General features: G+C 39.8%; 5 protein-coding genes and 1 long non-coding RNA gene across 8 annotated transcripts; 4 read left to right on the top strand and 2 right to left on the bottom strand.

Annotated features, from left to right (window-relative positions):
- Positions 1-9,591: 9,591 nt before the first annotated feature.
- LOC137584173 (probable cytochrome P450 12a4, mitochondrial) lies at positions 9,592-12,590 on the top strand. 2 transcript variants are annotated; one of them, XM_068299433.1, is made up of 5 exons: positions 9,592-9,710; positions 10,699-10,740; positions 10,833-11,323; positions 11,390-11,837; positions 11,904-12,590. In XM_068299433.1, exons 1-5 carry the CDS (start codon positions 9,693-9,695, stop codon positions 12,492-12,494), a joined length of 1,590 nt encoding a protein of 529 aa, XP_068155534.1. In that variant the 5' UTR covers positions 9,592-9,692; the 3' UTR covers positions 12,495-12,590. The 2 variants fall into 2 exon arrangements, with proteins under 2 accessions (XP_068155534.1, XP_068155533.1); XM_068299432.1 differs by lacking the exon at positions 9,592-9,710 and having other exon boundaries at positions 10,655-10,740.
- Positions 12,591-16,252: 3,662 nt separating this feature from the next.
- LOC137583991 (low molecular weight phosphotyrosine protein phosphatase 1) lies at positions 16,253-17,248 on the top strand. Its single transcript, XM_068299199.1, has 3 exons — positions 16,253-16,376; positions 16,439-16,620; positions 16,683-17,248. The coding sequence occupies exons 1-3, from the start codon at positions 16,343-16,345 to the stop codon at positions 17,163-17,165; spliced, it is 699 nt and encodes a 232-aa protein (XP_068155300.1). The 5' UTR covers positions 16,253-16,342; the 3' UTR covers positions 17,166-17,248.
- Rh2 (Rhodopsin 2) lies at positions 17,238-18,850 on the top strand. The gene is made up of 3 exons (XM_068299196.1): positions 17,238-17,498; positions 17,550-18,466; positions 18,531-18,850. The coding sequence occupies exons 1-3, from the start codon at positions 17,400-17,402 to the stop codon at positions 18,658-18,660; spliced, it is 1,146 nt and encodes a 381-aa protein (XP_068155297.1). The 5' UTR covers positions 17,238-17,399; the 3' UTR covers positions 18,661-18,850.
- Positions 18,851-19,541: 691 nt separating this feature from the next.
- Positions 19,542-20,129, bottom strand: LOC137583992 (uncharacterized). The gene is made up of 2 exons (XR_011033456.1): positions 20,044-20,129; positions 19,542-19,980 (listed from the first exon to the last, which is right to left on the bottom strand). It is a non-coding gene; the product is annotated as an uncharacterized lncRNA (long non-coding RNA).
- A 1,943-nt stretch (positions 20,130-22,072) lies between these two features.
- LOC137584789 (uncharacterized) lies at positions 22,073-22,820 on the bottom strand. Its single transcript, XM_068300353.1, has 2 exons — positions 22,679-22,820; positions 22,073-22,616 (listed from the first exon to the last, which is right to left on the bottom strand). The coding sequence occupies exons 1-2, from the start codon at positions 22,730-22,732 to the stop codon at positions 22,182-22,184; spliced, it is 489 nt and encodes a 162-aa protein (XP_068156454.1). The 5' UTR covers positions 22,733-22,820; the 3' UTR covers positions 22,073-22,181.
- A 653-nt stretch (positions 22,821-23,473) lies between these two features.
- EndoA (endophilin-A) lies at positions 23,474-26,663 on the top strand. Of its 2 annotated transcripts, XM_068299198.1 has the most exons (3): positions 23,474-23,489; positions 23,585-23,844; positions 23,993-26,663. In XM_068299198.1, the coding sequence occupies exon 3, from the start codon at positions 24,041-24,043 to the stop codon at positions 25,139-25,141; it is 1,101 nt and encodes a 366-aa protein (XP_068155299.1). In that variant the 5' UTR covers positions 23,474-23,489; positions 23,585-23,844; positions 23,993-24,040; the 3' UTR covers positions 25,142-26,663. The 2 variants fall into 2 exon arrangements, with proteins under 2 accessions (XP_068155299.1, XP_068155298.1); XM_068299197.1 differs by lacking the exon at positions 23,474-23,489 and having other exon boundaries at positions 23,504-23,844.
- The last annotated feature ends 44 nt before the right edge of the window (positions 26,664-26,707 follow it).

A 26,707-nucleotide genomic window follows, 5' to 3' on the forward strand; every position in this document is an offset into this window, starting at 1 on the left:
ATATTTACTTGCAAAGCGGAACACGAAGCAAAAAAAAAAAAAAACAAAGGCAAACGAAATTGGTTGGCAAACAGCGGTCGTTTGGCAAAATCAATTTCCTTTTGGCTTATTTGGGCTATGGCAATTGCCAAAGGAGAGCGCGTCGGAAGGGCTGCAGGGCCAAAGGAATGAAGTAATGTTAAAGTGCAGCCAACAAATCAAAATTAACAAACAGAAAACTGTGAGGCAAGTTGCGCGCAGCATGCAACAACTTAAACTGCAAATGCAACTCAAATTGAAGAGCCGCACGGGGAGCAGTGAGAGAGAGAGAGAGAGGGCAGAGAAAGGAGACTTATACAAACAAAAAGGCTTAGCAGAAATGGAAACTTGTCGCTTAATCAGCAGTGCTATGGCAAAACAAATATTAAGAAAGGAAATTCGCTTAAAGTTATGGATTTTGTATAATTTTAAAGCAGCTTATGCATTAGTAAGTTTTCGGCAAAATCCTCAAGCGTAATGCATTTAAATTAACCAGCTGACAGATGGAGAAGTGCATTTGGCTGGCCGAGCAAATCAATTAAGTATATCCTTTTGTGCAGACGCCTGCGGGCCAAAGGTCAATGCATGACTGGCTCCGCACCTGGAACCAGAAGCCAGTAAACTGGATAAAGGGTTGATGCTTGCAATCTGAAACCAGAATTTCAACCGCAATGCAAATAATTCATGTTAAGTCCACGCAGTGCATCAAAGGGATCTCTTTCCACCTCTTTCTGTCTCTCTCACTCTCCCACACTCTTGGTCGCACCCGCACCCTTGCTTGTCATTGAGATTTTGGTTTTCATGGCATTTAACGACTGCAAAAGGATACCGCATGCGGTCCTGTCTGTAATTTATGATTATAACCACCTCAAACTGCCCTCAACTCATCGCCTCCAGACATTTACCCACCGTTCACAGGCGGCGGGTGGTTGCTGTGTGTGCAATGCGGCGTATGCGTTATGTGGGAGATTTGATGTTGACATTACTCAAATGTGATACATGAGGACATTGGGACATGGAGGTAAATGGGGGCCATGGCGGAAGTTACCGAAGTGGGGGCAATGGAGCTGGGAGGTGTCGCCGCTTTACGACTATTAAAGGATTTCCGAACCGAGGCTTAGGCAAAATTAATGTGATGGCATTTAAATCACAGATTAATGTTGCCGATTTGTGCGATTTCAATGAAAATACTTGGGCAACAAAAAAAATAAACAAACAACAAATGCCAAAGTTTTTGCCAAAAAAAAAAAAAAAAGAAAATAGAAAAGTTTTTCCAACCTCATCGATGAGCTGATAAGTGCCAATTGAAGCGACACGTGTGTGTGTGTGTGTGTGTCTATGTGGGTGTGAATTGCCAAAGTTGAAAAAGTTATTTGCATGTAAATTTGTTTGTTAAGATCACAAATGTAATACAAATAGCAGCAGAGAGAGACAAAAAAAATATATATAAGAAAAATGGGAAAAGGGAAATGGGAAATAGGGCAAATGAGAAAATAGAAAAGAAAAGACCAACTTTAAACAAAGAAAAGCAAATAGCAGAAGACAATGAGGCAATAATCAGAATGGCAAAAGCCCTCAAAGAGTAAGCAAATGGAAAGTAAAATGTTACATTAACAGACCAAAAGCAATGGCAAACCCTTTAGCTACACTCACAGACAAACAAACACACACACAAATACTGGCACACTTATACCAAGGCAAGGGCTTACCTTTTTTTTACCCCAAAAAGGATCCTCTTGACCAAACTACTCATTAAGAATTTTAGACAATTGATAAGTAAAGATACTTTAGACAAAATAATGTTCCAAGTCAATGTTTCTAAGATGAATATATTAAAATAAATAAATTGAATCGTTTCTGGGATATTTGTCTCCTTTAAAGCACAATCTTCCGAAGAAATATTATTGACAAATATGAAAAGTTCATGAAAATCGAATGAAAGACATGTCCATGCGAAATGCTTCGAATTTAAGACCAAAATTCATTAATTCTTCGCTGTCTAGAATCTTTTTAACTTCAAAAGTAAATATTTGATATATGTAGTTCCCCTTGCCACACCCATGGCTTATATCAAGCTCTCAAGCACAATGGCAATGTAAGCCTTTGAGCGTTTTGTACCATTTCCGCTCAACTGGCAAAATTCATTAGGTTCTGCAAAGTGGACGCCCATACAATCCGTCAGTCAGTTGGTCTCTCCGCCAGCCAGTCACCCAGTCATTCATTCAACCCAGGCAGACCTGCCGTGTACGCTCAATAAACTTTCATTAACTTCAAATCATCAATCAGGGCCGCCACCTTGCAAGAGTTTTGTAAACATGACTTATATAGGAATCTCTGGCAATATTTTTGATCGTTCACTTTGCAATTACGCCTGGCGCCGACATATCAATACATTGACTGGCAACAATCAAATCGTAGGGCCAAGTGAATTATTCATGAACTTAGCAATTTCCCAATAAACTTGCCCGGACCGGAGGCGCCAAGTGGCGGCGGCGTCAATGCAAGAGAAGACCAATTACAATTCAATTTCGCTGACTCTTCTCCTGGTTTAGTAGTGGTTTGGCTACCGATCCATTCCAAATCCGTTGAAAATTTAATTGAGCATTCAAAAGACGCATTGACACGTACGATAGACACCGCTCTAGCATCAGAGATGTTCCCAATGATCCCAATGCCCTTAACACGAATCTGAAACTCAAATTGCTGCTGTCAGTGGGAAAACGAGAATGTTGCCTGCTTGGGCAAAAGATTTATCCCACAGTTTGTGTTTGTCACTCTGTAAGCATACTGAAGGATGACGCTGCTGCTGCTGCTGGTGGTCTTCTCTGTTCCCAGAAAAGGACATCTTGTTATCGTCCTTGTCTCTCTCTCTCTCTCTGAACTCTGACCGTGATTGGCAGTTCAGGTTAAGGCTTATGCCATCTCACCACTAAGCAATGGCTGTTTCGAAAAATGCAATTTTGTTTCTTCTAGTTTTATGTAGGTATGTACCTTCTTCTGTACCTTGTACAAAATTGCAAAAATGTCAACGCCACAACATTCATGTATATAAGATCAATGCCCAGTAGTCACTCGATTCGTACTTCAAAGACATCACGTCCTCAACTAATTATCAACATAATTAAAAGCTGCCGTGACATTTCCCGCAGGAACTGTGACTGATTATTGGCGCAAAAGAAAAGTATTATGAAAAGTATCTGTACTTATTTAAGTTAATTTTTCTTTTGACTTGGCCCAGCCTTCTAATTGAATCACGTGCGTGGGCTGACTAGCAACTGTGGCAAATGCGTTGGGGACCAAAGGGATAAAAGAGAGAGGCTGGAAGCTATAGAGATGTCAATGGGACTGGGATTTGAGACTCAATTGCTGACTCGTTTCTCTCAATAGTTGCCTCAGCATTTGCACTCAATCAACACGAACACGCAATGGGACAGAGACAACAACTTAATCATCATCAAGTCAACATTAGTCACACTCCCACAGCGCGTTATCCTTTCGTCTTCATATGTTCGTGTTTCTGTATGTGTGTTTGTGTGTGTATATAGGATGTGTGTCTCAAATGTCATTGGTAATGCCATTTGCCAGTCCCTTTGATGGCCACGACAATGAAGATATTTCAGCAAGAAATCGCTGTCATTTGTGCTATGCCATCCCGATAGTTGCATTAAACCGATAATTATGCCATATGCTATTTGCTGACAGGATCTGGCGCCAAGCAAACAACAGCACCAGCAACAACAACAACAACTCATTTAAATTAGCGCCATCCACGCAGGGCAATTGGAATTGGCGCGTGTAACATTTAGGCCTAAACTCATCAGCTGCATTCGGTGATTAGGCCCAAAGAGAGAAAGAGAGAGAGAGTGAGTTTGCGAAGGATGGAGAAAGTGCTGGGGGGAGTTTGTGTATCGAAGTAGCATGTATCTATTTCAAAAGGCTAATTACACACGTTTGCATATCACGTGCCACATGCCGCTTCCATTGTTTATCTAAATTGTTATTGTCATTGGCATTGACTGGTTTGGGATGCGGCAGTGGAAGGGGCCGTGAGTGGGGGTCGATGTGGGGTTTCAGTTCGATAGCATTGCAATTTAATTAAGTCACGCAGCATTTCGATTTGAGCTTTAAATGAAACATCCATGGCTGGAATGAGATTACCTAATGAACTCGAAATAGTTGGACATGGCACACGTCAAATATGTTACGCAAAATTGTATTAAAAGCAAATACTTTCAGCAAGCAAACCTAATTGAAAAATCGAACAAATTTTAAATCAATCAATTACAAATTCTCTACTTTAGCCATTTAAATATTAATTTTTTGTCGAGTAAAAGAGTTTACTTTTCTTTTGGCCTGTGTGAAATGAAAATGAAAAACTTTTTAATCGATTGAATTTTGAAGAGTGAGCCGACTCTTCACCTATGTAAATACAATTTTGCGTAAGAATTAAGTTATTAATTACAAAGCAAACATTACAAATTGCTCAATAATAATGTGGCATATTTCCCACACGTTTTGTTTGTTTCAAAGAAACACAATTTTAATTAAAATGATTCATAAAAGCAATTCAAATGGTTGTAAAAATGTTTGCTTTTATATGAAATGAGATAAATTAATAAGGCTTGGTGTAATCTAATATAATTATATTGTGGTTGGCGGTATTATAAAATAATTACATAAATGATAGTCATAATAAGATTGCGGATTAACAATTATTAAGCTTTAAGGCTTAGTTCCTTTGTGGTTTGTTGTTAAATGTAAAAGAAAACAAAGTTATTGGCTAACATGGCGTATGAGTGATATTTGTATCTACATACTTAGTAAGTAGTTTCTGTAGATTCGTTAACAAACTGATTTAAATTTCCTTGCCATCAAATCTCTAGACAATAACTGAAAAATGCTTCTATATCAAATCATCGTTTTTGATGGTTTGCTAAATTTTTTGATTTTCTTTTATTGCTGACTTTTTTATGCCATCGTGCATTTGGCATATTTGAAATGTCAAACGAATATTTATTTATTTGTATTGTCTGCAAGTCGTTGACTCTGGTTGTATTCCAATTGAACCTTTCGCTTTGTATGCTGGGCACCTCAACCAGCTAACAGGAGCAGCAACAACAAACAGGCAAACAAATATGCTAACATGCGCCAAATTTCAAGCCCTCCCCCCTCACTTTTCTACTTAGAGGCAAACTGTCTACTTGCCGTACCTGGTTCCCAGATGCCTTGTTAGCTGTCTGCCTGCATTTTTTACTTTCCTTCTATGTCTGTGTGTATGTGTGTGTGTGTGTGTGTGTGTGTGTGTGTGTGTGTGTGTGTGTGTGTGTGTGTGTGCCACGTTTGTTAGCCAGGCCAGGACCAGGGAAGCGCAAGACATTTCCCTTCTTGACTTTGGCACGTACATAGTTATGGGGCTGCTCTTGTTCTGCCTTGCTTTTATGCAATTTGCTTGCACAGACATCTCGTTATTTTATTGTTTACCTGCATTTTGTAACATAAATTTACACGACTGCATTTACCCTCCATTACCTCGGCCAAAAACTTATCCATAATTTGTATTTGACATCCATTTACTGTGCCATTAGAGAAAGCATTTGCCAAAATGTATCTTTAAGTATTTTTCGACTAATTTTTCGTTGATTGCTTATTTACAATTGCACAGGAGCGAATCTAGGTGGGCGAATCTGAGGAGGAGTGGTCTTGTTATAAAATTATTATTCAATTCCCATTACAATTTGTTATAGAGTAACCCATATTGTCACAGGGTCATAAGGCACAATGAAACTGATTTCAGGAAATTCAGTTGACTGAATGAAATAGGAAAATAATCGGGAAATTAAAACAATAGATGGAAAAAGTGAGGGTTATGATCCCTACACTGGTTGAAACGCCACTGATGACAGATACAAAGTAATTTTACCTGTCGTCGATTCTCTTGTTTGCTTCGGTGACCATGCAATATTTACCTATGTATATATAAAAGTGTATATATATGCCAAAATGAAATGTATTGTTGTGTTTTATTCAATTATTCGTTGTTTTGCTGGTGACTGGTGCAATTGAACTGCAAAATCCTTTTAGCACTAAACAGCTAAACACATTAGAGACTTATTTTCCGGACTCTCGTGCCCCTCTCGGGCATCTCGCTTTGTGTTTGTGTTTGTGTCTGTTTTGCTGAAAGTGCGGCAATTGAACCAGTTAGTCGACATCGGAGTCGCAGTTGACGTGGAGGTTTTTGGGGGTACTCTGGGTTTGACTGCTTAAAAGCTTAAGTGATATTACACTTGGAGCAAAGCAATTTCATTCGTAAAAAAAAGGGCATGATATTAGAAGGGGTGGATTGGATTTGGGGAGTGGGGGGCCGAGACGGAGGCCCAGGCTTGGCTAAAAGCTTTTGGCTTGACTGAAATGAGGAAAATTCAAAAAAAAAAAAAAAAAAAGTATAAAAAAATAAAAAAATTCTAAAGTGACATAATCGCGTAATCGATGAAGTCTGTCATTATCATGAGCCCGTCGAGCGTCGATGATGTCAAAGAAAGTCAATAAATGAAATTTACAATGGCGTAAATTCCAGGAAGGCAACAACACAAACAACAATGGGTCGACTAGATGTCGATGATGACGATAATGATGATGATGACGGGTTCTCCGTTTAGTTTTTGACGCCTCGACACTTTTTAGCCCTGTCACGTGCAGTTGATTCCGGACGCTGCTAAAACAAAGTAACTATAGGATGCAGAAGATCGTAGAGAGAAAGGGAAGGCGAGGACTGCGGCAGATTCAATTTGACAGTTGTAAGAATTCAATTTTCTTGTCGCCATGTTGTGGATTAGTTTCGTGCTTGTCCCATTAGAGGCCAGAAGGCTGGCCAGCAGGCAATCGGAAGATAGAGTTCTACAGTTGGACATCATTTTTGTTTGTGTGTGTGTGAAATGCAACTGCCAGTAGAACAGAGAGTGCAAAAGCAAAAGAAATCAACTTACACAAACAACCACACACACACACACACAGGCAGACAAATGAGAAAAGTTGCGAATTTCGAAAACAGTGCAAAAAAATACTTTTGCCTCCAATGCCAGCCACTATTTTTCCTTTAGCTTCAGCTCCTGCTTCTGGGAAACTGCAAATGGAGTATGGATTCTGGTTTTTGCCATGACAGTCATGGGAAAATAACAAAGTTTGTGGCCAAGTCGTGTGCGTGTGGCATTGAGATTGACGGGCAAAAATAGCATCTGCAGCTACGCAGAAAACTTTAAAACTGCACACGAAGATCAGACCCCCATGGCCCAACTGAAGGGCTACTGACACCGTGACAAGTGCCTCGACTGACATGCCATAAAAGAGAATCCAAATAATGCTCAAGAAACTATCAGAGTCAAATGCAGCTAACAAATATCTAAAGTATTTAATGTGAAATCTATTAATTAAATAAGTTCTCCTTAGCATATCTCGGACAATGTCAACCTGTCAGGAGCAGCAGCAGCAATTAAGACCATCAGCCTTAAAGTATACTATAATTCAATCAACAACAAACGAAAAGAACTAACAAAATATATATGAAACGACAACTCAAATGACTTATAGACTCAGTGAAGAAGACAAAGAGACAAAAAGATGAGAAGAACTGACTAACTGCTTAAATGGCCACACTAACAACCAACATTAACAACAGGAAATGTCTTCATTTTTGACAGCCAAGCATGGGCGTAGTTATAAATTTTTGTAAAGGATGGTTCCACATATTTTGTCCTCTAAATTTTATACAGAGGAAATATCTTAGAATTAAATTTTAATTTGTCCCCCCGCTAAGCTACGCCCTTTGCCGAGTCGAACAATTTGTTGGCCAGGTTTTTGTGTGTATTTTCTTTTTGTATCTCACCCTTGCCATTTTCAAAGTCCTTACTCACTCTTAGCCACTTTTGACAGTAGACCGAATCCAAACCGAAGCCGCTTGATGGATTACAAACTAAAAGGCAGCAGCAGCAGCAGCAAGTAACAGTTCTGCAGCCATGGCAAAGGCGTTTCCGGATACAAATACAGATATATACATAGATATAGATACAAATACATTGCCACAAAAGTTAGTGGGAAGGGGGTCAGATGCACGATTAGGCTTTTGTTTGACTGTATGTCAAATTTCTATGGCCACACCTACCCAACGCCCATTCATCCTTTCTTTGTGGCAGCGAAGCCTTTGTGTATATCTGAGCCAAAGTGATTTGTGTGCCCTGGGGTATTGGTAAAATACGTTTAATGAAGTGAAGGGTTAAATTTGCCAAAGGCTTGGCTCGCAAAAAAAAAAAAAAAAAAAGAAACGAAATGCCAAATAGAAGAGGCTTACCGCAAAATCCTTTCCATTCGAGCAATACAAATGAAAAGAGCCAGTTTCAAAAAGAAAATACACATAGAGCCAAGAATGTTTTAAAGGCTTTAAGATTAAGAAGAGTCGGAAAATGGGGGGGTTGGGTGGTGGTTAAGTGTTCTCGGCCAGAGCCAGCAATTGCCAATTACGCGCAGCTGACCTTGAGTGACCTTCACACACATTCGCATGGACGAGCTCGTGTTTGAATCCGCCATAAACTGGAAACAAAATCATTTATCATAACAAATGGCCGCATCACATTTCTCAAGTGGCCCGAGTGTGGCGTATGTGATTGCGCCAAAAAGCCAAACCAAAAATTCAAGCCCATGTCGATGCCAATGCCAAATCTAACCCAAATGCTGTTCCTGATGCTAAGGCTAAGTCTTTCCGCTCTCCTTCCTATATGTATGTTCATATATACATACATACATATGTACATACATACGTACTATATGTAGTCATAAATCTGCAGGACCGGCAAAAGTTGCGGATATGCGAAACGGCAATGGCAACCATTTGTCTAATTTTAATGGGCATGCTAATAGAGCCATACCCTGGTCAGTCCACAACACCTGACCAATTCCTTGTACCAGTTCCCCTCACCATCATGGCTCCTTATGATGCCTACATTTCAGTTTTGGGCTAGTCGACTTTTAATTTATGTGCGGCCAAAAAGTTTTTGGCTCATTAAATACCTCAAAATGTTAAATGACTTACGAGCTTACGGCTTTTTTTGGTCAAACGTCTTCTAACAAAAGATGAATTTGTTGCAGACAACGTGCTACGCTCTCCGTCCGTCCTCTGGTTGCCTCTGGTTCCGGCTCGGTCTCTTGCATCATTTGCTGAATTGCCTTTACGTGCCGCATTATCGGCCACAAAGCAATCTCAGCTAGACAACTTGGGCGCAACTGCTTTTGCTATTGATGAGGTCGAGGTTGAGCCAAAAAATTGCTAAAAGATGTTGGCCATATTTGGCTTTTTAATGAGCTTCATTTTGGTTTTTCACTTCATAGCTCGAGGTCATTTTCCTCCTACCCCCATAGAGTTTTCCACATTTCTCTTTCAATCTTTTCATACAGCAAAATATATAAAATTTGTTACGTATAAATTGTCTACCATAGCAAAATGGTAGCGGTCTTTAAAAAATATGATTTTTTTTAACAAATTACAGCTAAAGGAGTGTTTTTAGTTCTCTTTTCCCCAAGATACCTGTAGATAATTTAAAGATATTTAGATTGTTCCAACAAGACTTGCAAATTTATTCTCTTTGTCTTAAAAAATATCTTTGTTAAGAGCTTTGATCAACTTGTTTATGTCTTTATCAATATCTGTAAGTATTCTAAATGCTTTAACTGTTAGCCAAGTTTATTGATTGATTAACTTAAAGTTGGCCGATAACTAGCAAAAAATTGTGATTAGAACGTATCTTATGACAATGACAATGACTTGTCATACAAATAGACAAACTTTACAACAATGAAATGGCACGAGACCAGGAAGAAGCCTAAAAGATATATAAACTCTAATCGTTTGTTCTTAGAACAAATTTTTTAAATATTTAAAAGGTGACAAACCTTCCTAACATATCTTGCCCTCCTTTATCTTCACAAAGATCTTATCTTATCTTAATGATCAATCCATTATAGGTAGATCTTCATTTTAGAAATGTTTGATGGCATAAGAACAGAACTTAATTTTGCTTAGAAACAGTTTCAATTATATGATTCTATGATGGCTCCAAAATAATTGAATAAATTGACTTGCCAATGAAGCTCCAAACTTATGTTTATATCACGGCTGATAACTAAATCGCGAAAAGTTCAATAAAGGTTTCCAAGTAAAAGTAGATTTTGTTAAAAACCACAACAATATCTTATCATAATTTAACATAAGCAATAACAAAGCTAAATTGTTAGACTGATTAAAAAAAAGGTACCGACAAATTATTTCCAAAGTGATGAATAAAATTTCATCAGGCGAATGAAAACCGATAACAGGTGTACATTCACTTTAATTTAAGTTGATGGGGGGGCATCAAAGGGGTAATGAAAATGATATTTCAGGCACGAGATCAACATTGAATTTGTTGCCTATCAAATATGCAAAAATTAATGTACATACATATAGATTTGTTTGTTGATTTCGGAGAGCTTTCAGAATTTGTTTTGGCATTCTTATTATCTCTTGACAAACGGACACGAAAAGCTTTAGAAAACTTTGAATGTTATATTAATAGAATTCAAGCGATTATTGACCAGTATAAGTTAGACACTATGGCTGAAATGTTGAAGTTGACTCGAGCTCTCCCCTTGTTTCAGGGACAGAAGATTGCCTCGACCCTGACAGCTAGTCAGACTAAAGTGGGTACATACATATATATGTACATACATATATGGAATAGACACAAAAGATAAGAAATTCCAATACCATTGTGAATTTCTAAATATTTCAGCGTTGGCAAACAAATGCAGCAGCTGCTCCATCGAGAGAAGATGAAGAATGGCTACAGGCCCGCCCCTTCGAAGAGGTTCCCCGTGTAGGCTCGATTGACTTAATTCGTAAAATGGTCTTACCTGGTGGAAAATATAAAAACAAAGATCTTTACGACCTGGTAATGTGCATGCGCGAGGATTATGGTGATGTCTTTTATATGCCAGGCCTATTTGGACGTCGCCCAATACTGACCACACACAATCCCAAAGACTTTGAGGTTGTCTTTCGTCATGAAGGCATCTGGCCACTTCGTCCCGGCAGTGAAACCCTACGTTATCATCGTGAAGAGCATAGTAAAGAGTTCTTTCAGGGCGTAGAAGGTCTAATACCGACACAAGGTAAAACCTGGGGTGACTTTCGCACCATAGTGAATCCAGTGCTAATGCAACCGAAAAACGTTCGACTATACTACAAGAAGATGTCCCTGGTGAATCAAGAGTTTGTGGAGCGGTAGGAAATTTGCCGAAAATCTAGTAGCACTCAACAAATTTCAATCGTTGTGTTTTTTTTTTCTAGCATCAAGGCCATAAGAGATGCTAAGACATTGGAGGCTCCCGATAACTTCATAGAACACATTAATCGCTGGACTCTGGAGTCGGTGTCTGTGGTAGCTTTGGACAAACAACTGGGTCTACTGAAGGGATCATGCACCGATGAACAAGTATTGCTGCTTTTCAAGAGTCTGGATGACTTCTTTGATATAACAGCCGATCTAGAGATAAAGCCCTCTCTTTGGCGTTATGTGAATACGCCAAAGCTCAAACAGTTGATGAAGGCATTTGATAACATAAGAGATGTAACACTGGCATATGTAGAAGAGGCCGTTGCCCGATTAGAAGAAGAGTCCAAACAAGGCAAAGTGAAGCCTGAGAGTGAGCAAAGTGTATTGGAAAAGCTACTAAAGATAGATAAGAAAGTTGCCACCATAATGGCAATGGATATGCTTATGGCTGGTGTCGACACTGTAAGTGATGATTTCCATATATTAACTGGTGTTAGATTTTAGTGACTTTTCCTTTTGTCCGTACAGACCTCGAGTACATTTACCGCTGCCCTTCTAAGTCTTGCCCTCAATCCGGAGAAACAGGAGAAACTGCGAGAGGAAGTACGAGAAGTGCTGCCCAATAAGGATTCCGAATTCACGGAGGCCTCCATGAAGAATGTACCATATTTACGTGCCTGCATCAAGGAATCGCAACGCATATATCCTTTGATTGTCGGCAATAGCCGTGTAACGGAAAAGGATTGTGTGCTGAGTGGCTATAGAGTGCCAGCAAACACATTCATATCCATGATTCCATTGGGCTCTCTAAAGAGCGATGAATATTTCCCACGATCCTCAGAGTTCCTACCAGAGCGTTGGCTACGCAATACCGAGACGAAATCCCAAGCGAATAGCCTCAAATTGACAAATCCATTTGTATTTCTACCCTTTGGTTTTGGACCTCGTATGTGTGTGGGCAAACGTATTGTCGACATGGAATTGGAATTGGGTTTGGCCCGTTTAGTACGCAATTTCAAAATCGAATTCAACCATCCCGCTGAAAATGCTTTCCGTTCTGCTCTGATCAATGTACCCAATATTCCGCTAAAGTTTAAATTCACCGATCTATCCAACTAGAAAGCGCCACAAAGATATTAATATTAGATCTTTTCATACTCGTAAAGATACATATATGTATATTAATAAAGCATTTGTTATTATTTTGTTTATCTATTTCAGAGTGCTTTAATCAAATTGTTTTTTGTGTTGTTTGTTTACACTCTCTCTCTATACAAAAGCTTCACAAGAAAAAGCTCAGATACTATGAGATCAGCAAAATATATTTTTTATACTAATGAGCGTAGTTATGTTAACTAACAGCGCACATAACAGAAGAGCAGAAATTAGTTTAGCTAATTAAGCACCGGATTTTAGATACCCTAAAACACTTAAAACTAGTTCTATATATGAAGTCATGAAGCTTGTCTACCAATTCACTTCAGCCATGATGAATGGCCCAAACAAATCCCTCGCGTCATTTTGACCATTCATCATGGCTTAAATATGCATTTTAATTTATTCATTACACCTGAGTGAGCTGGAAAACACAAATAGAGACTACATACTTATAATAGCATTTGTTCAGTAATTTGTAGTGATGGAAGCTCACACCCACAGACCCACACACACACACACACATACAACCGCACACCGTTTTTGGTAAATTTAATTTAAAACGCAAACCCAAAAAATAATGCTGAACCTCAATCAACGAGGAAATGGCCGCAAATAAAGTGAAAGGCTGCAACGCTGTTTTACTCTCTGGCTTGAAAAAGTGACTGTGTGTGTGTGTGGTGTGGTGTGTGTGTGCTGTGGTGTGTGTGTCTAATTGTATGTATGCGTTTTGTGTGTGCGCCTGAGAACTATGGCAATGGGAATGGGAATGGTAACGGAAATGGTAATGGGAAAATGGGTATGAGTTGGAGCTTGCCTTTGCCTGGTCCTGGTCCTGGTTCTCGTCAGTCCTGGTCAGTTAATGCAGTTGCAGGTCGAGCAGCTTTTTATTGCTGTTGGCGAAATAGTTGCTTTTGTTTGTTTGTTGTTGTTATTGCTGTCGACCAACAAGTTGGTTGTGTGTTTTTATTAGTTTGTTCTTTAGCTGCATTTTGCTGCGTTTGCCGCACGCTGATTGTTGTGCTGTAAATTGCATTTGTGGTTGAAAACAAAACGAGAAAAAATAAAAAAAATGTAGCATACCTACGAGCAAAATGTATTGTCGACATCAATTTTATTTGTTTTCTATATTATTGTATTTGATTTTCGTTTCGTACATATGTATATAAGTAAGTATACATGAGTGTGTGTGTGTGTGAGTGGGTGGGTGAGTGGGTGGGTGTGTGCATTGCGTGCGTACATTTAAATTGCCATTAGGTGTGGCTTTTGTATCTTCATGGTATGTAGTTGAAAAAGCGGAGCGGGTATACCCGTGTCCTTAGCCCTTCATTTACAGAGCGCCACAGCATTAAGGTTACTATTAGCTAACACATACACACACATACATATGCAGTGCATTCATCCACACTTACACACACACACACACAGGTGTGTGCATATATGAGTAGGAGGGTTACTCTTGCTATTATCGAAGATAGTCCCTAAAATGTCGCTTAAAAGAAAGCTTTTAGCCCTAAACAAAATGAGGTAAAACTCTCGTTAATACAAACACAATGACCTACATTTGCCTTAGATATGAGTGATGCCTTTGTCATTATTAAGACTGATGCTTCATTTCGAGTACTTGGGGCAACTAATTAAGCTGAGTGCTCTTAAGGACTAAAAGCAGAAAAGTATTAGTTGAAGACAAAAGAAAGGAATTTTTAAGTGCAAAAACTTGAAGACCTTTTATGAATTTATTGGGAGATAGAGGAGCTATGGCACACGTTGTCCTGTTTGTTATCATTAAGAATTCTCCAGAATTCCTACAATCACATTTCTAATCATTCGTAGATAATCCTTGAAATATTGGATCGAGAATTGAAGAGAATTCCTTCTCTATTCGCATCTACTTTAGCCCTCAGGAAGGAAGTCTTTGAAGGACCCTCGCAAAACTATTTGCAGTCTCACATTTCCTGCTCTCTGTGTGTATGTGTTTGTGTGTGTGTGTGTAAGTTTCTGTCTGTCTATCTATTTGTTTTCCTCTTTCTATGAACGTTTTTGTGCTAAATTTTTTTCACATTTTTTGTAGCCTCTATTTTTTTTTTCCAACTACTGTGCACTAAATATTCAACACTTTCTACTTTCCGCACTCTCTCTCTCTTTCTTTCTCTCTCTCACTCGTTCGCTCTGTTGGTAACATTTTGTCCTTTCAGGTTGCTCGCTTAGTTTGTTATTTTTTTTTTTGTGTCGGAGCAACAACTCGGAGGTTTGTTTTTAATTAAAACAACAATGCACTGCCCGCAGTGCCAGGCACTCTCTCTTTGCGTTCTTTCTCTCCTGTTACCGGTTCACCCACTCACACACACACACATACATCTACTCCCCACATATGGGCACACATATATACATACATAGTTGCATATTATTTCCCGCTCAAGCCAACAACTGACTGACTGACTTCTTGTTGTTGTGTTTTACTTTTGCGCTTACAATTTCATTTCATTCATTTGGCCCCTTCCGTTCATGCTTTGTTCTACCACCTCTCCTCTCCCCTCATCACTGATCCCTCATCCTATCGGCTAACGGCCCCTTGGCCCCTCGGCACCCTTTTGCTGTGTTTTGTGTGAAAAGTGATAAGTGAAATATGCTTTTCAGTTGCATTTTCAATTTAGCCGTTCAATACAATTTCAATTGGATTTTGCCAATGGCCAAGTAACAAGCCATCGATCGCACCCAACCAGGTCCGCCGGATTGCTTTACTGTGAAATGGAAATCGGAGAAAAAAGAGGAAAAACTCATCCCCACCCTAAATTAAAGCGACGACTTTATGTTACCCTTTACCCTCACTTTATTGAGTAACAATTCGATCAATTTAGAGTTAATAAGTTAAGGCAATGGATGATTTAGAAATATCAAGGGCCAACCTTATACAACATCTTAAGGGACATACATATATCTCACCACATATATGTAGAATCCCCCAATTCTAATAAACTCTTTTTCCACTTAATATGATGGGTATAAAAATGAGTTTACCTACTTTTGATATGAAATGAATTTCTGAACCATTATTAGTTTTATTCCCTTTTTCGCCATTTTACTTTTTGTTATATACCAAAGACATGACATCGGACTATAAAGAGGATTGTTATCAAGCAGTTTTGCATATATGGGACACTCTGTTTCCTCGTCTTGTTCACTAAAGTTCGCTGAACTTTTGTCGGGCTAACTAATTTGGAATGCAACTGACGTCGCGAGCTGGGCCAGCCACCTGACAGCCACTTGACACTTTTTGTGTCCGCAATATGCAGCAGGTGCACAGAGACAGTTGTAATGTCTTTAACTTTAACCTGGTGCCGCCCCCTCAAACAGAGTAATGTGTGTAATGGTGGGTGTGGCACACACTTGCCAGGTCAGAGGCGAGAGTTCGACGATAACAAGACAGAATGACAATGAAGGAAACGTCCTGCCAGCAAATTGCATTAGCGATGATAATCGTTCCAGTGAAAATTGGCCATAAAAATTCTCATACATATCTATCTCTATATACCTTGATTGTATATGTGGTTGAAAGGTTTATTTCTTTTCCTATTTAATATGGTTTCTATTAGGAAAGTACCTACTAACTTTAAATTATACCTATGGTATACGTATTTAAAACCAATTCTGATAAGAATTATCACTTCTAATTTTCTACGATTCATATCAAAGTAGCCAGAATATAAAATTAAAATGATAAACTAAAACAAAACAAGTTACAAATTCACATTTTTAGATAAGTTAACAAAATTGATAGTAAAAAGTAAAAGAAACAGAAATAAGCCATAAAAATGTCATATAAAAAATTGCTATTTGTCTGCTTGGGTGAGTATTGGTAAGAGGCCAAATGCAATTAACCAATTGTCCGACCCTTGCCCTTACCCTAGGCAACTCATGCAGCTCGCCCATGGCCGAGGCAATCATGCAGAATTTGATGGTAAAGACAAGTCTCTACTGGGAAGTGGATAGCGCTGGTTTGCGTACTTGGAACATTGGACGAAGGCCACATAAACGCTGTTTGCGTATTTTACGTGAACATGGGCTACGCTCTGATCACATCTGTCGACAGGTTGGTGGTTCATAGGTGACCCAAATCGATTTGCTTTTGAATGTTGTTGAAATTTTTGTTAGTTCACCAATCAAGACGTTCGTTACTTTGATTATATTGTGGCCATGGATGAGCATGTGTACAAGGAGTTGCTTTTATGGCCTGGACTTAATCGTGGCGACGGTCCACACGATTGTGACAAACTACTTTTATTGAGTGCATTCGGACAGAAAGGAAAGAATGCCCACATCAATGAACTCTCGCCCATAGTGAAATTGAAGAATTTTCGCATGGCATATTATCAGATCAAAGAGTGTTGCAAGGAGCTTATACTCAGCCAGCGGGTGAATATTGTGCAATACGAGTTGCCCAGCTCTGAGGAGGATGAAATGGATGAGATGGGGGAGGAGCATGCGCAAGATGAGATGAGTCTTGATGAGAATCCACTAGGCCCATCGCCATCCGAAGACGGAGAACTGAACACAAAGGTGGACATAAATGCAAGCCAAGGAAAGCAGAGGAAATTATGTCACAATTGTAAACAAAAATTTATGGCAGCTCTGTGAGCAAAGAATCGAAACTGCCGTAGATGTGTGCGTGTATTAATGTGTTTAAAGATCGATAATTATAACTATAGCATGTAGTAAAATTGACTTTTATCTGGCATCTCGTCAGTGGGCATTAGCATGAACCCTTAATTGGCTTATCTGGGTTCAATGGGTATAAAACGGCGGGCAGTCACCGACATTTGCACGATTTTCATATCAATGTACTTTCAAATCACAAACGGATAGCTGAGCATGGAGCGCAGTGCATTGCTAGAGACGCCATTGACCATGGCCATGTCTGGGCCTAGATTTGAGGCACAGTCAGGTGCCAATGGCTCCGTGCTGGACAATGTAAGTTGGATTCAATCTGACTAGTTTCCATTTAAAATCTCTCCTTGGCAGGTTCTGCCTGACATGGCGCATCTAGTGAATCCCTATTGGAGCCGTTTTGCTCCCATGGATCCTACCATGAGCAAAATTCTTGGCGTCTTTACACTATGTATTATGATCATTTCGTGCTGCGGCAATGGTGTGGTTGTCTTCATCTTTGGTGGCACCAAATCTCTGCGTACGCCAGCCAATTTGCTTGTCCTCAATCTGGCCTTTTCGGACTTTTGCATGATGGCCTCGCAATCGCCGATTATGATTATCAATTTCTACTACGAGACCTGGGTGCTGGGTCCACTGTGGTGCGACATTTATGCTGTTTGTGGTTCCATGTTCGGCTGCGTATCCATTTGGTCCATGTGCATGATTGCCTTCGATCGTTATAATGTGATCGTCAAGGGTATTAATGGTACACCGATGACCATAAAGACGTCGATAATGAAAATCCTGTTCATCTGGCTGATGGCAACGTTTTGGACCATTATGCCCTTGTTGGGCTGGAGTAGCTATGTCCCGGAGGGCAATCTGACGGCATGTAGCATTGATTACATGACTCGTCAGTGGAATCCCCGCTCTTATCTGATCACCTACTCCCTGTTTGTATACTACACACCCCTCTTTATGATCTGCTATTCGTACTGGTTCATCATTGCCGCCGTGGCAGCCCACGAGAAGGCCATGCGGGAGCAGGCCAAGAAAATGAATGTAAAGTCTCTGCGCAGCAGCGAAGATTGTGATAAGAGTGCCGAGGGCAAGTTGGCTAAAGTTGCCTTGACCACCATTTCGCTTTGGTTCATGGCTTGGACCCCCTATCTGGTCATTTGTTACTTTGGGCTCTTTAAAATCGATGGCCTAACACCCCTGACTACCATTTGGGGTGCGGCCTTTGCCAAAACAAGTGCCGTCTACAATCCGATTGTCTATGGCATAAGGTGAACTTCAAATAGTCCCACACATTCGGCTGCATTCCATAATTTTTGCTTCTTTCATTTGCAGCCACCCGAAATATCGTCTGGTTCTCAAGGAGAAGTGTCCCATGTGTGTTTGCGGCAATACAGATGAACCCAAGCCGGATGCTCCTCCTTCCGATACTGAAACCACATCCGAAGCAGAGTCCAAAGCTTAAACTAAAATAAAAATATATTAAACGTGCAATTGCCTTAAAGAGGCTCAAAAAGTTAACAAAAAAAAAACAAAAAGGCAGTCGCTAAATCTTGTAGAAATGAAAACATTTAACAAAACTGACCACATGTCGTATGAGTAATTTATAAACCACAAAGTGCTAATAAAATTTGGTTAATATTAACTAAAGGTAATCAATGTAAATTCCTTTAATCAAATCATTGATAAAAATGAAGCCAAGTTTTCCCAGTTGACCAAATCCTTTTAATGTTGCCAAGTATTGAATCCAATCTGACAGCTCCATTCCGCCTAGATTGCTCCGCCGTATTGATGTCTATCATATTCATTAGTTCAGATGTCACTACAAGGGAAACGCATTCCTTTAGCGCATTTCCATCGCCAGTACTGAACAGGTCACGCACACAATTCTTACACGATTCTTTGGCCCTTTGCATTATTGGAAGGCACTTCTCCCTGCCGCTATCAGACAATGTGTCATTGAAGTAGCCAGTAAGTATAATATCTGCGCTGTTTAGCTGAATGTCGGCGGCTGCTCGAAGCCTCTTGTCGACACCTTCAAACTCCGAGGCCACCTCTGCGGCCAGATAGCTCCATTCCGAGTGAATAGGTATGATGATGACCCAAATGATGATAATGTGAAACCAAAAGGTAAAGCTTGATATCAGCATTTATCTGAAAAACTTATCTCGCCAGTTCGAGATCTGTTAAAAACGATAGAAGAATATACTCGGTTTTTTTTATGTTTTCACTCTACTCTTTGTTGTTCTTTACTTGTGTAATTTTAAAACAATTTCAGATGATCTAAATAGTAGAATAATTTTAAGACGTTTCACCCTTTTTATGATTAAAAAAAATGACAAGAAATTCCAAGTATTAACAATTCACTACTGAATGACTTTTATATGCCAGTTTTACAAAATCAAAAGATCGTTTTAACGAGATTCAGAAGAAGATTTTTCGACTCTGACCAGAGAAATAGACTCATTCGAGAGGCTCCCGAAGTAGCTCCATAAATGGCCCATTGTAGGCCGGCTTCCTGATCAAGGGCTTGTCTGGCTCCAACAACCACCGAAGCCGTGCAACTTTGATACTGTTCAAATGAATTGGTTTGCCTCAGCTCTATGGCACAATGATTCAGAGCTTGATCCATTGTATCGAGTAGAATGTCAACTTCAGCCTGTGCCCTGGCAGTTGGTGGGAATTGTTTTTTAGCCGTGAATCGCACTATATTGGCCTGCTCCTGTACTTTAAGCACTGCCTCGTCTATGGTGGTTGCATTATTTTGGGCCAAACTTTGACCTGGCTAAAAACGGTTTCGATTCGTTTAGTCATTGCAGTTTAAATTAAAATGTATTACTTAACCCACCAGACCAAAGGCCACACAAAGGACTACGAACAATGAAACGCTCAACATTTTCTCAACACTTGCGGCAGCCAACTGACTAGTTTTTCTGCATGATTCTTAGAAAATCTTAGAGCTTATCTTTTGTTAGATTTTTTTTGTTTTTCTAAAGCTTATCTGCAAATTAATTTTTATCTGTCTTATCTTTAAGGTGTTGAACAATATCTCACCTAGCCTCAACCTCATTAAATCTCATGTTTATGGGCAGGGTAAAATCTGATATACGTCTTGAGATTTATCTGCTGGCAACGGAAGTGACATTTTCGAATTCTCAAAGGCAATTACCAGAAGCATCTGCCGGATTAAGTGTGAAATATAAATAATACTAATAAAAGCAACGGATGTGAGTCATGGAATCGTGTATTTATTTCGAAACTTTTATTTCGCCAAATATGAAGCCAAGTTCAAATGATGAACCCCAAAAATGTTGCTCACTTATTGGCGGGGACGACACAGGATGACAGGATGAAGACAAAAACTTTTGCATAAAATACCAAGAGCCACAGAAACCGAAAAACAAATTCACATACATACATACATCCGTTTTTCCAAAAGAGAGAGAGAGAGAGAGAAAGACAGTGTCGCCAGCGTTTCCTTCTGCTGCACTACAGCCAGCTCCAGCTACACTTGAGCTCGCACTTTGCCATTATTTTTTGGTTTTTGCTAACCAATTTTAGTTTGGGATACGGTTGAATTTTATTTTCGTGTGAGCGAAACAGGAGCGGTTGGCCCTTGGGCCCCTAAAGGATTTCCAAAAGGAGTTCCTTTTCCTAAAGACATTCTATTTAATGATTTCATTTAATGTTGTTCACATTTTGAATTGTACAATTTTAGAGTCCCTTCTCCAGGAGAGACGCGCCCCAGCTTCTCCTCGTGCCACTGCCAAGTTTTGTATTACCACACAGCTTGTTGTGGGTTGGTAGGCGGATGGTTTTTTTTTTTTTTTTGTGTGGGTCAGAGTTGTAGCTCTTGGCTAACACTACACAAAACTTTGACAAAGTTCCAGGCTTTTGGCAGTTTTTGTTTTCATTTTTTGTTGTAATGACAACAACAGAAGACTGAAGTTTCAATCTTCAAGTATTTCAAAACTCTGATCCTTAGTAATGCGCCACCAACCACCCACTCTCTCTTTCCCTCACTCTCAATTTTTGGTATAGAGAAGAATTTACATTTAATTACAAATTTCAATTTGAATTTGAAGTACTGAAATTCATATGCAAATCGATTTAATGCCCAGTCACAACAATTGGTCAAAAGGATAATTGAAACTGCATTGGCGCATAAATCAACATTCGACCGACCGAGCGACCGACCCACTTGACCCACGATGGACCAAATCATAGCCAAATCATGCACTGGAAAGAAAGATTTCTTTGCACAGGGCCAAAGTCAAGCCAACAATTGTTATAACTGCATAAAAGGGCTGTCACAACTGTGTGGCTATTGTGTGGAAAGCGGGGGAGGCGGGACGCGAGTGCGGGGGGCTCACGGGAATCGTTGGATAAATGGAGAAAAGGAATTCAAATATTTGGCCGAAATGCGAGAGTCAAATATGTGCGCCAGAGCATTAACAGCCTCGAGGGCGTGCCAATCAAGGGAAGCGAACGACAGGGGATGACCTCGTCATCATAAGAGAGTCAAGTATTTGGCCAAAATTCTCCCATCACCACACCCACACCCACACTCCACACCACCACGTCGTCATCATCTTCCATTCATTGGACAAGGCAAGCGGAAGCTTTTCCTGAATTTTGTAATACTTGGACGGAAATTTAATAAAGCGAAGAATGCAAAGCTTGGCTAGCCACATCAAAGCATGTCCTGGCCTAGGTCAAGAATAGCTTCTTCCCTTTCCTTCCCCGCCAAACTAAATACACTACAGTCGATATCCTTTGCGTATGATGGCCAAGTCAAAAGCAAACGCATTATAAAAATCAGCCCAAAATTTTGCATAGTAAACGAAGCTTCACTGTAGTCATTGAAACTAAAGAAGTTGCGTTTGATAGAGTTTATTAAATTTATTTATTGCATCTATGTTGGTCTTTGGCCCATTTCAAAGGATATAAAATACTAATAATCAAACATCAAGATTCCGTTCGGGTCTAAGCTGCGGGAGAGGAGGCAGTCTGGCGTGCCTGGAACTCATCGTCGATAACCTTGAACTGATTCTTGGCGGTATTCAGCAGAGGTTTGACGCAACGGATCTGCAGCCAAGGCAATGCGGCATTGCCACAGTTGGCAATAGATTCTTCAGAAGAGGCCACCACTTCCAGGACTCGATCTGCCAGATCGCTTGGGAAGTTCGGCTGGCTTAGTAGACGCTCGGCCTCACGCTGCAGTACGACGGATTGGAAAAATGTTGAGACAGAAGCGCCACCGAAACCAAAACTGGGTGAAGCTGGTGCTGCTCCTGCTCCGCCAGCTGCTCCTGGTGCTGCTCCGCCACCGAAAACTCCATTCAGAAAGGGATTAAATGCAGCAGCATAGGGATTGGCAGCTGCGAATGGACTTATACCGCTGCCACCAAAAGGCTGAGCCTACAGACAGTAAATAGTTGCTTCAAAAATGTATCCTTTGCTGGGTTGGGTCCGATTCTTACCTGACCACTGACGTAGACAATGCTGGCAACGAGTAAGATAATTGCGAATTTCATGATGATTTTTTGGTTTTCTTTATTTTTCTGAGAGTAGCTCAGTCGTTGTTAGTTCGTAATGACTTATGACTGGCCAGACTAAATGGTGTGTGTCTTTTATACAAATTAGAAAACAACATTGGAATAACGTTATCTTCTAATTGAACTGATTTACATGCAGCTTTGTTTGTCTTAGCAATTGCTACTGAATAACCATAGTTATCTTGGCAGATAAAACGCAAACGCCAAAAAAAAATTTGCCGCCTCACTAAAACATATAGCGTCATAGAGATTAAAAGTCAACCTATAACACGCGCCCACATTTAAATTTTTAATATATAAGCGAATGTTGGCTACCCTGGAGTACTGTTGTATAAGCAAGCAAAATGTTAAAAAATTCAAAACAAGATACGCCATTAAGATTTTGAAATGATGTAGCTAAAAATATGTTTATTTTAAGCAAGGCAATAAAATTTAAAAGAGCGCGCACTTCAGAAAAATACCAAATTAGGCAATCGATAGATTTTACATGGTTATCAATAGTGGACAAAATATCGATTGGCAATCGAATTCACTTTAGCAAAGCGAATTCATACAAATAGTTAAGCGAATTCAATTCAGCAAGGCGAATTCATTCGTGTGTGGTTGTTGTTAGAGGTGGAGCAACGTCGATGTTTGCTACTATCGATAGTCGTTGAAAAACATCAATGTTTACGGCGAGAAAGGCGAAAAGTTACGGCTAAAAATTGCGGCGAGAAAGAAATTACGGCGAGAAATTGTAAGTTGTTGTTGTTGTTGTCCCGCACTTGGTACACGCGAGTGAGCGAGAGCGAAAAAGTCTTTTGGTACACTGTCAAGATATTGATTTTTCAGTGACCACCACCCCCACATCCAGCAGATCGGCCCTCCTCCAAAGAGAAGAAAACCCCCAAGAGGGAGGCATAGTAGTAGTAACACAGTCCTTCACACATTACGCAGCCAGCCAGTTGTCGTTGTCGTCGTCAAGGTTTCTGTGCTGGAAAAAATCGAATCGGCCAGAGAATTAAATAGTATTATTAACAGTGAAAGTAGAGAGCGCGAGTAGAGTTGAATAAAAAGTATTCCTGCAGCCTCCCTGCCCCGTGTAGAGCCGCGTAAGTTGTTGAAACACTAAAAATAGAAAACGCCTGGGCGTTTGCGACTTGTCGCCGTCAATTAGTGGGGGGACAATTGATTTGATATTGACATTGAAAGAGATTCACTCTTATGTGAAGTCAACTAACTCGACCAACTCGTTCACAGCAACTTATTTCACCCAGAGGCAACGGCAAGAAGAAAAAAGCAGCAATCATGGCTTTCGCTGGACTAAAGAAACAAATCAACAAAGCCAACCAGTATATGACGGAGAAGATGGGCGGTGCGGAGGGCACCAAACTGGATATGGACTTTATGGAGATGGAACGGAAAACCGATGTCACTGTGGAGCTGGTTGAGGAACTGCAGCTGAAGACCAAGGAGTTTCTACAACCGAATCCCACTGCGAGGGCCAAAATGGCTGCCGTCAAGGGCATCTCAAAGCTATCGGGACAGGCCAAATCGAATACGTATCCACAGCCAGAGGGCCTGTTGGCGGAATGCATGCTGACTTATGGTAAGAAGCTCGGCGAGGACAACAGCGTGTTCGCGCAGGCGCTCGTCGAATTCGGCGAGGCGCTGAAGCAGATGGCCGACGTCAAGTATTCGCTGGACGACAACATCAAGCAGAACTTTTTGGAGCCACTGCATCATATGCAGACCAAAGACCTAAAAGAGGTAATGCATCATCGAAAGAAACTGCAAGGTCGGCGCCTTGACTTCGACTGCAAGCGTCGCCGGCAGGCTAAAGATGATGAAATTCGTGGGGCCGAGGACAAGTTCGGCGAATCATTGCAATTGGCACAGGTAGGCATGTTCAATCTGTTGGAAAACGACACTGAGCATGTCTCCCAGTTGGTGACCTTTGCCGAGGCTCTATACGATTTTCACTCTCAATGCGCCGACGTCTTACGCGGACTGCAGGAGACGCTGCAGGAGAAGAGATCCGAGGCGGAAAGCCGACCACGCAACGAGTTTGTGCCCAAGACGCTGCTCGATCTGAACTTGGACGGCGGTGGCGGCGGCCTCAACGAGGACGGTACGCCGTCTCACATTAGCTCGAGCGCCTCGCCGTTGCCCTCGCCGATGCGGTCGCCAGCCAAATCAATGGCTGTCACCCCACAACGGCAACAGCAGCCCTGTTGCCAAGCCCTCTACGACTTTGACCCGGAGAATCCCGGTGAGCTGGGCTTCAAAGAGAATGACATTATCACGCTACTGAACCGTGTCGATGACAATTGGTATGAGGGTTCCATCAACGGACGCACTGGCTACTTCCCCCAATCCTATGTCCAGGTCCAGGTGCCTCTGCCCTAAGCTGGCACCTAAAACCAATTGACATAATAAATGGACAGCAGCACACAATTAATGGATACGGATATTATAATATGGTTACGTTTACGGTTTAGCTCACACATTCACGTGGCCATAAACACTGAAGTAAACAAAAAGAGAAAATCGCGGTTAAATTTCAGAAAAACAAAACAAAAAAGAATAATGCAAAACAAATCTTACCAGTTGGCAACACAATAATTAATAAATTAATTACAATTACAACTAAATTAATGTATTGTATGGTATAAACTAAAACTAAATTTACAAGTGTTACAAGGCAAATGCGATTTCCTTGTGTTTGTTCTTCAACTATTCAATTTATTCCTTTTTTTTCTAATTCGAAAATGTAAACTCAATTCGAACTGAAGACAACAACAAAAACAAAAGCTAACAGTTAATTATTACTCATATACTTGGCGCTGCAGATCAGATATTAGATATATAAACAAATTATATATACAAATTGCTACCCCCTTACCTAGTATCTACCTATCAATCCTACTCACGGATCGTTGAAATTTCATATATTGTTTGTGCAATTTGGACTCTCTAAGCCAGAATCCCTGTTAAACAATAATCATATTATCTACTATCTACCTATATAACTACCCAATCTATCAGTCCCTATCTCCCCCGCATACATCGTTCACATACATATGTATTTATTATATAATCCCTAAAAACGACAAAAAGAAAACCAAGACATATATTTGTGCAAAAACAATACTCCCAAAATAAAACAAAAATCTAATTCTAAATGATGCGTGCATGCGGAAAATCCGTTATCAATGTTCGTTGTAATGTGAAATTCAAATTTTTCGAAAGGATTTAAAGAAAAGTACATTTTTGATCCTACTTTTTTGCTCTTTTTTATGTGTGTTGTTTTCTTTTGTTATTTATTAAGCATATTATCTACATGTATATTTATTATTATGTATTTATTATATAAAAACTTATACTGAATGAAAATTACAAAAACAAAAATCAAACTATTCAGAACTAGCAAATATATAAAAAAAGAAAAACGTAACTGAATCCTCCTAAACTATACCAACCAGCAAAAAACAAAAAAAAACTAGTTAAAATTTCAAGTGTATTTTAAAAAATGATGTTGATGATAATAATGTATGTAAACTTTAAGCATAAGCAAACAAAAAAAAAAACCAGTCAAGTCATATAAAGTCAGTCGATAACGAAGCATAGCAGAAACTTAATTGCAAGAAGTTAAAGAAGAGGAAAACCTACTAACAAAACAAAAATCGTTTACTAACAGCAAAAATCTAGACAAAATATAGTATTGATGTATTTAAAATAAATAAAATGAAAGTCTCATGTTGGCACACATAACGGAAACAGAATCAGGCTATATACAAGTATATGAAAAACCAAATATCTATATATTTGTATATGCAAAATAAGAATGAATTCTATATTAAAAACAATAATAAATTTACGTATGAAAAATGAAAGATAAAAACAAATTAAAAATCAAACACCCATGCAACTTGTATGTGTCCAATAATAATTTAGTTGAGGAGCAACAAGATA

The sequence above is a fragment of the Drosophila tropicalis genome, unplaced genomic scaffold, assembly GCF_018151085.1.
Source record: "Drosophila tropicalis isolate 14030-0801.00 unplaced genomic scaffold, ASM1815108v1 contig_878, whole genome shotgun sequence".
NCBI classification, from domain to species: Eukaryota; Metazoa; Arthropoda; class Insecta; order Diptera; family Drosophilidae; genus Drosophila; species Drosophila tropicalis.

Excerpts from the sequence above, each read along its gene's own strand:
- EndoA (XM_068299198.1), top strand. The coding sequence starts at position 24,041 with ATGGCTTTCGCTGGACTAAAGAAACAAATCAACAAAGCCAACCAGTAT.
- LOC137584789 (XM_068300353.1), bottom strand. The coding sequence starts at position 22,732 with ATGAAATTCGCAATTATCTTACTCGTTGCCAGCATTGTCTACGTCAGT. Across the intron at positions 22,617-22,678 it reads TTGTCTACGTCAGTGGTCAG|GCTCAGCCTTTTGGTGGCAG; the intron begins GTAAGAATCGGA and ends TACTGTCTGTAG.
- LOC137584173 (XM_068299432.1), top strand. The coding sequence starts at position 10,663 with ATGTTGAAGTTGACTCGAGCTCTCCCCTTGTTTCAGGGACAGAAGATT. Across the intron at positions 11,324-11,389 it reads AATCAAGAGTTTGTGGAGCG|CATCAAGGCCATAAGAGATG; the intron begins GTAGGAAATTTG and ends TTTTTTTTCTAG. Across the intron at positions 11,838-11,903 it reads TTATGGCTGGTGTCGACACT|ACCTCGAGTACATTTACCGC; the intron begins GTAAGTGATGAT and ends TTGTCCGTACAG.
- Rh2 (XM_068299196.1), top strand. The coding sequence starts at position 17,400 with ATGGAGCGCAGTGCATTGCTAGAGACGCCATTGACCATGGCCATGTCT. Across the intron at positions 17,499-17,549 it reads ATGGCTCCGTGCTGGACAAT|GTTCTGCCTGACATGGCGCA; the intron begins GTAAGTTGGATT and ends TCTCCTTGGCAG. Across the intron at positions 18,467-18,530 it reads CCGATTGTCTATGGCATAAG|CCACCCGAAATATCGTCTGG; the intron begins GTGAACTTCAAA and ends TTTCATTTGCAG.
- LOC137583991 (XM_068299199.1), top strand. The coding sequence starts at position 16,343 with ATGTCATATAAAAAATTGCTATTTGTCTGCTTGG. Across the intron at positions 16,377-16,438 it reads ATTGCTATTTGTCTGCTTGG|GCAACTCATGCAGCTCGCCC; the intron begins GTGAGTATTGGT and ends CCCTTACCCTAG. Across the intron at positions 16,621-16,682 it reads CTGATCACATCTGTCGACAG|TTCACCAATCAAGACGTTCG; the intron begins GTTGGTGGTTCA and ends AATTTTTGTTAG.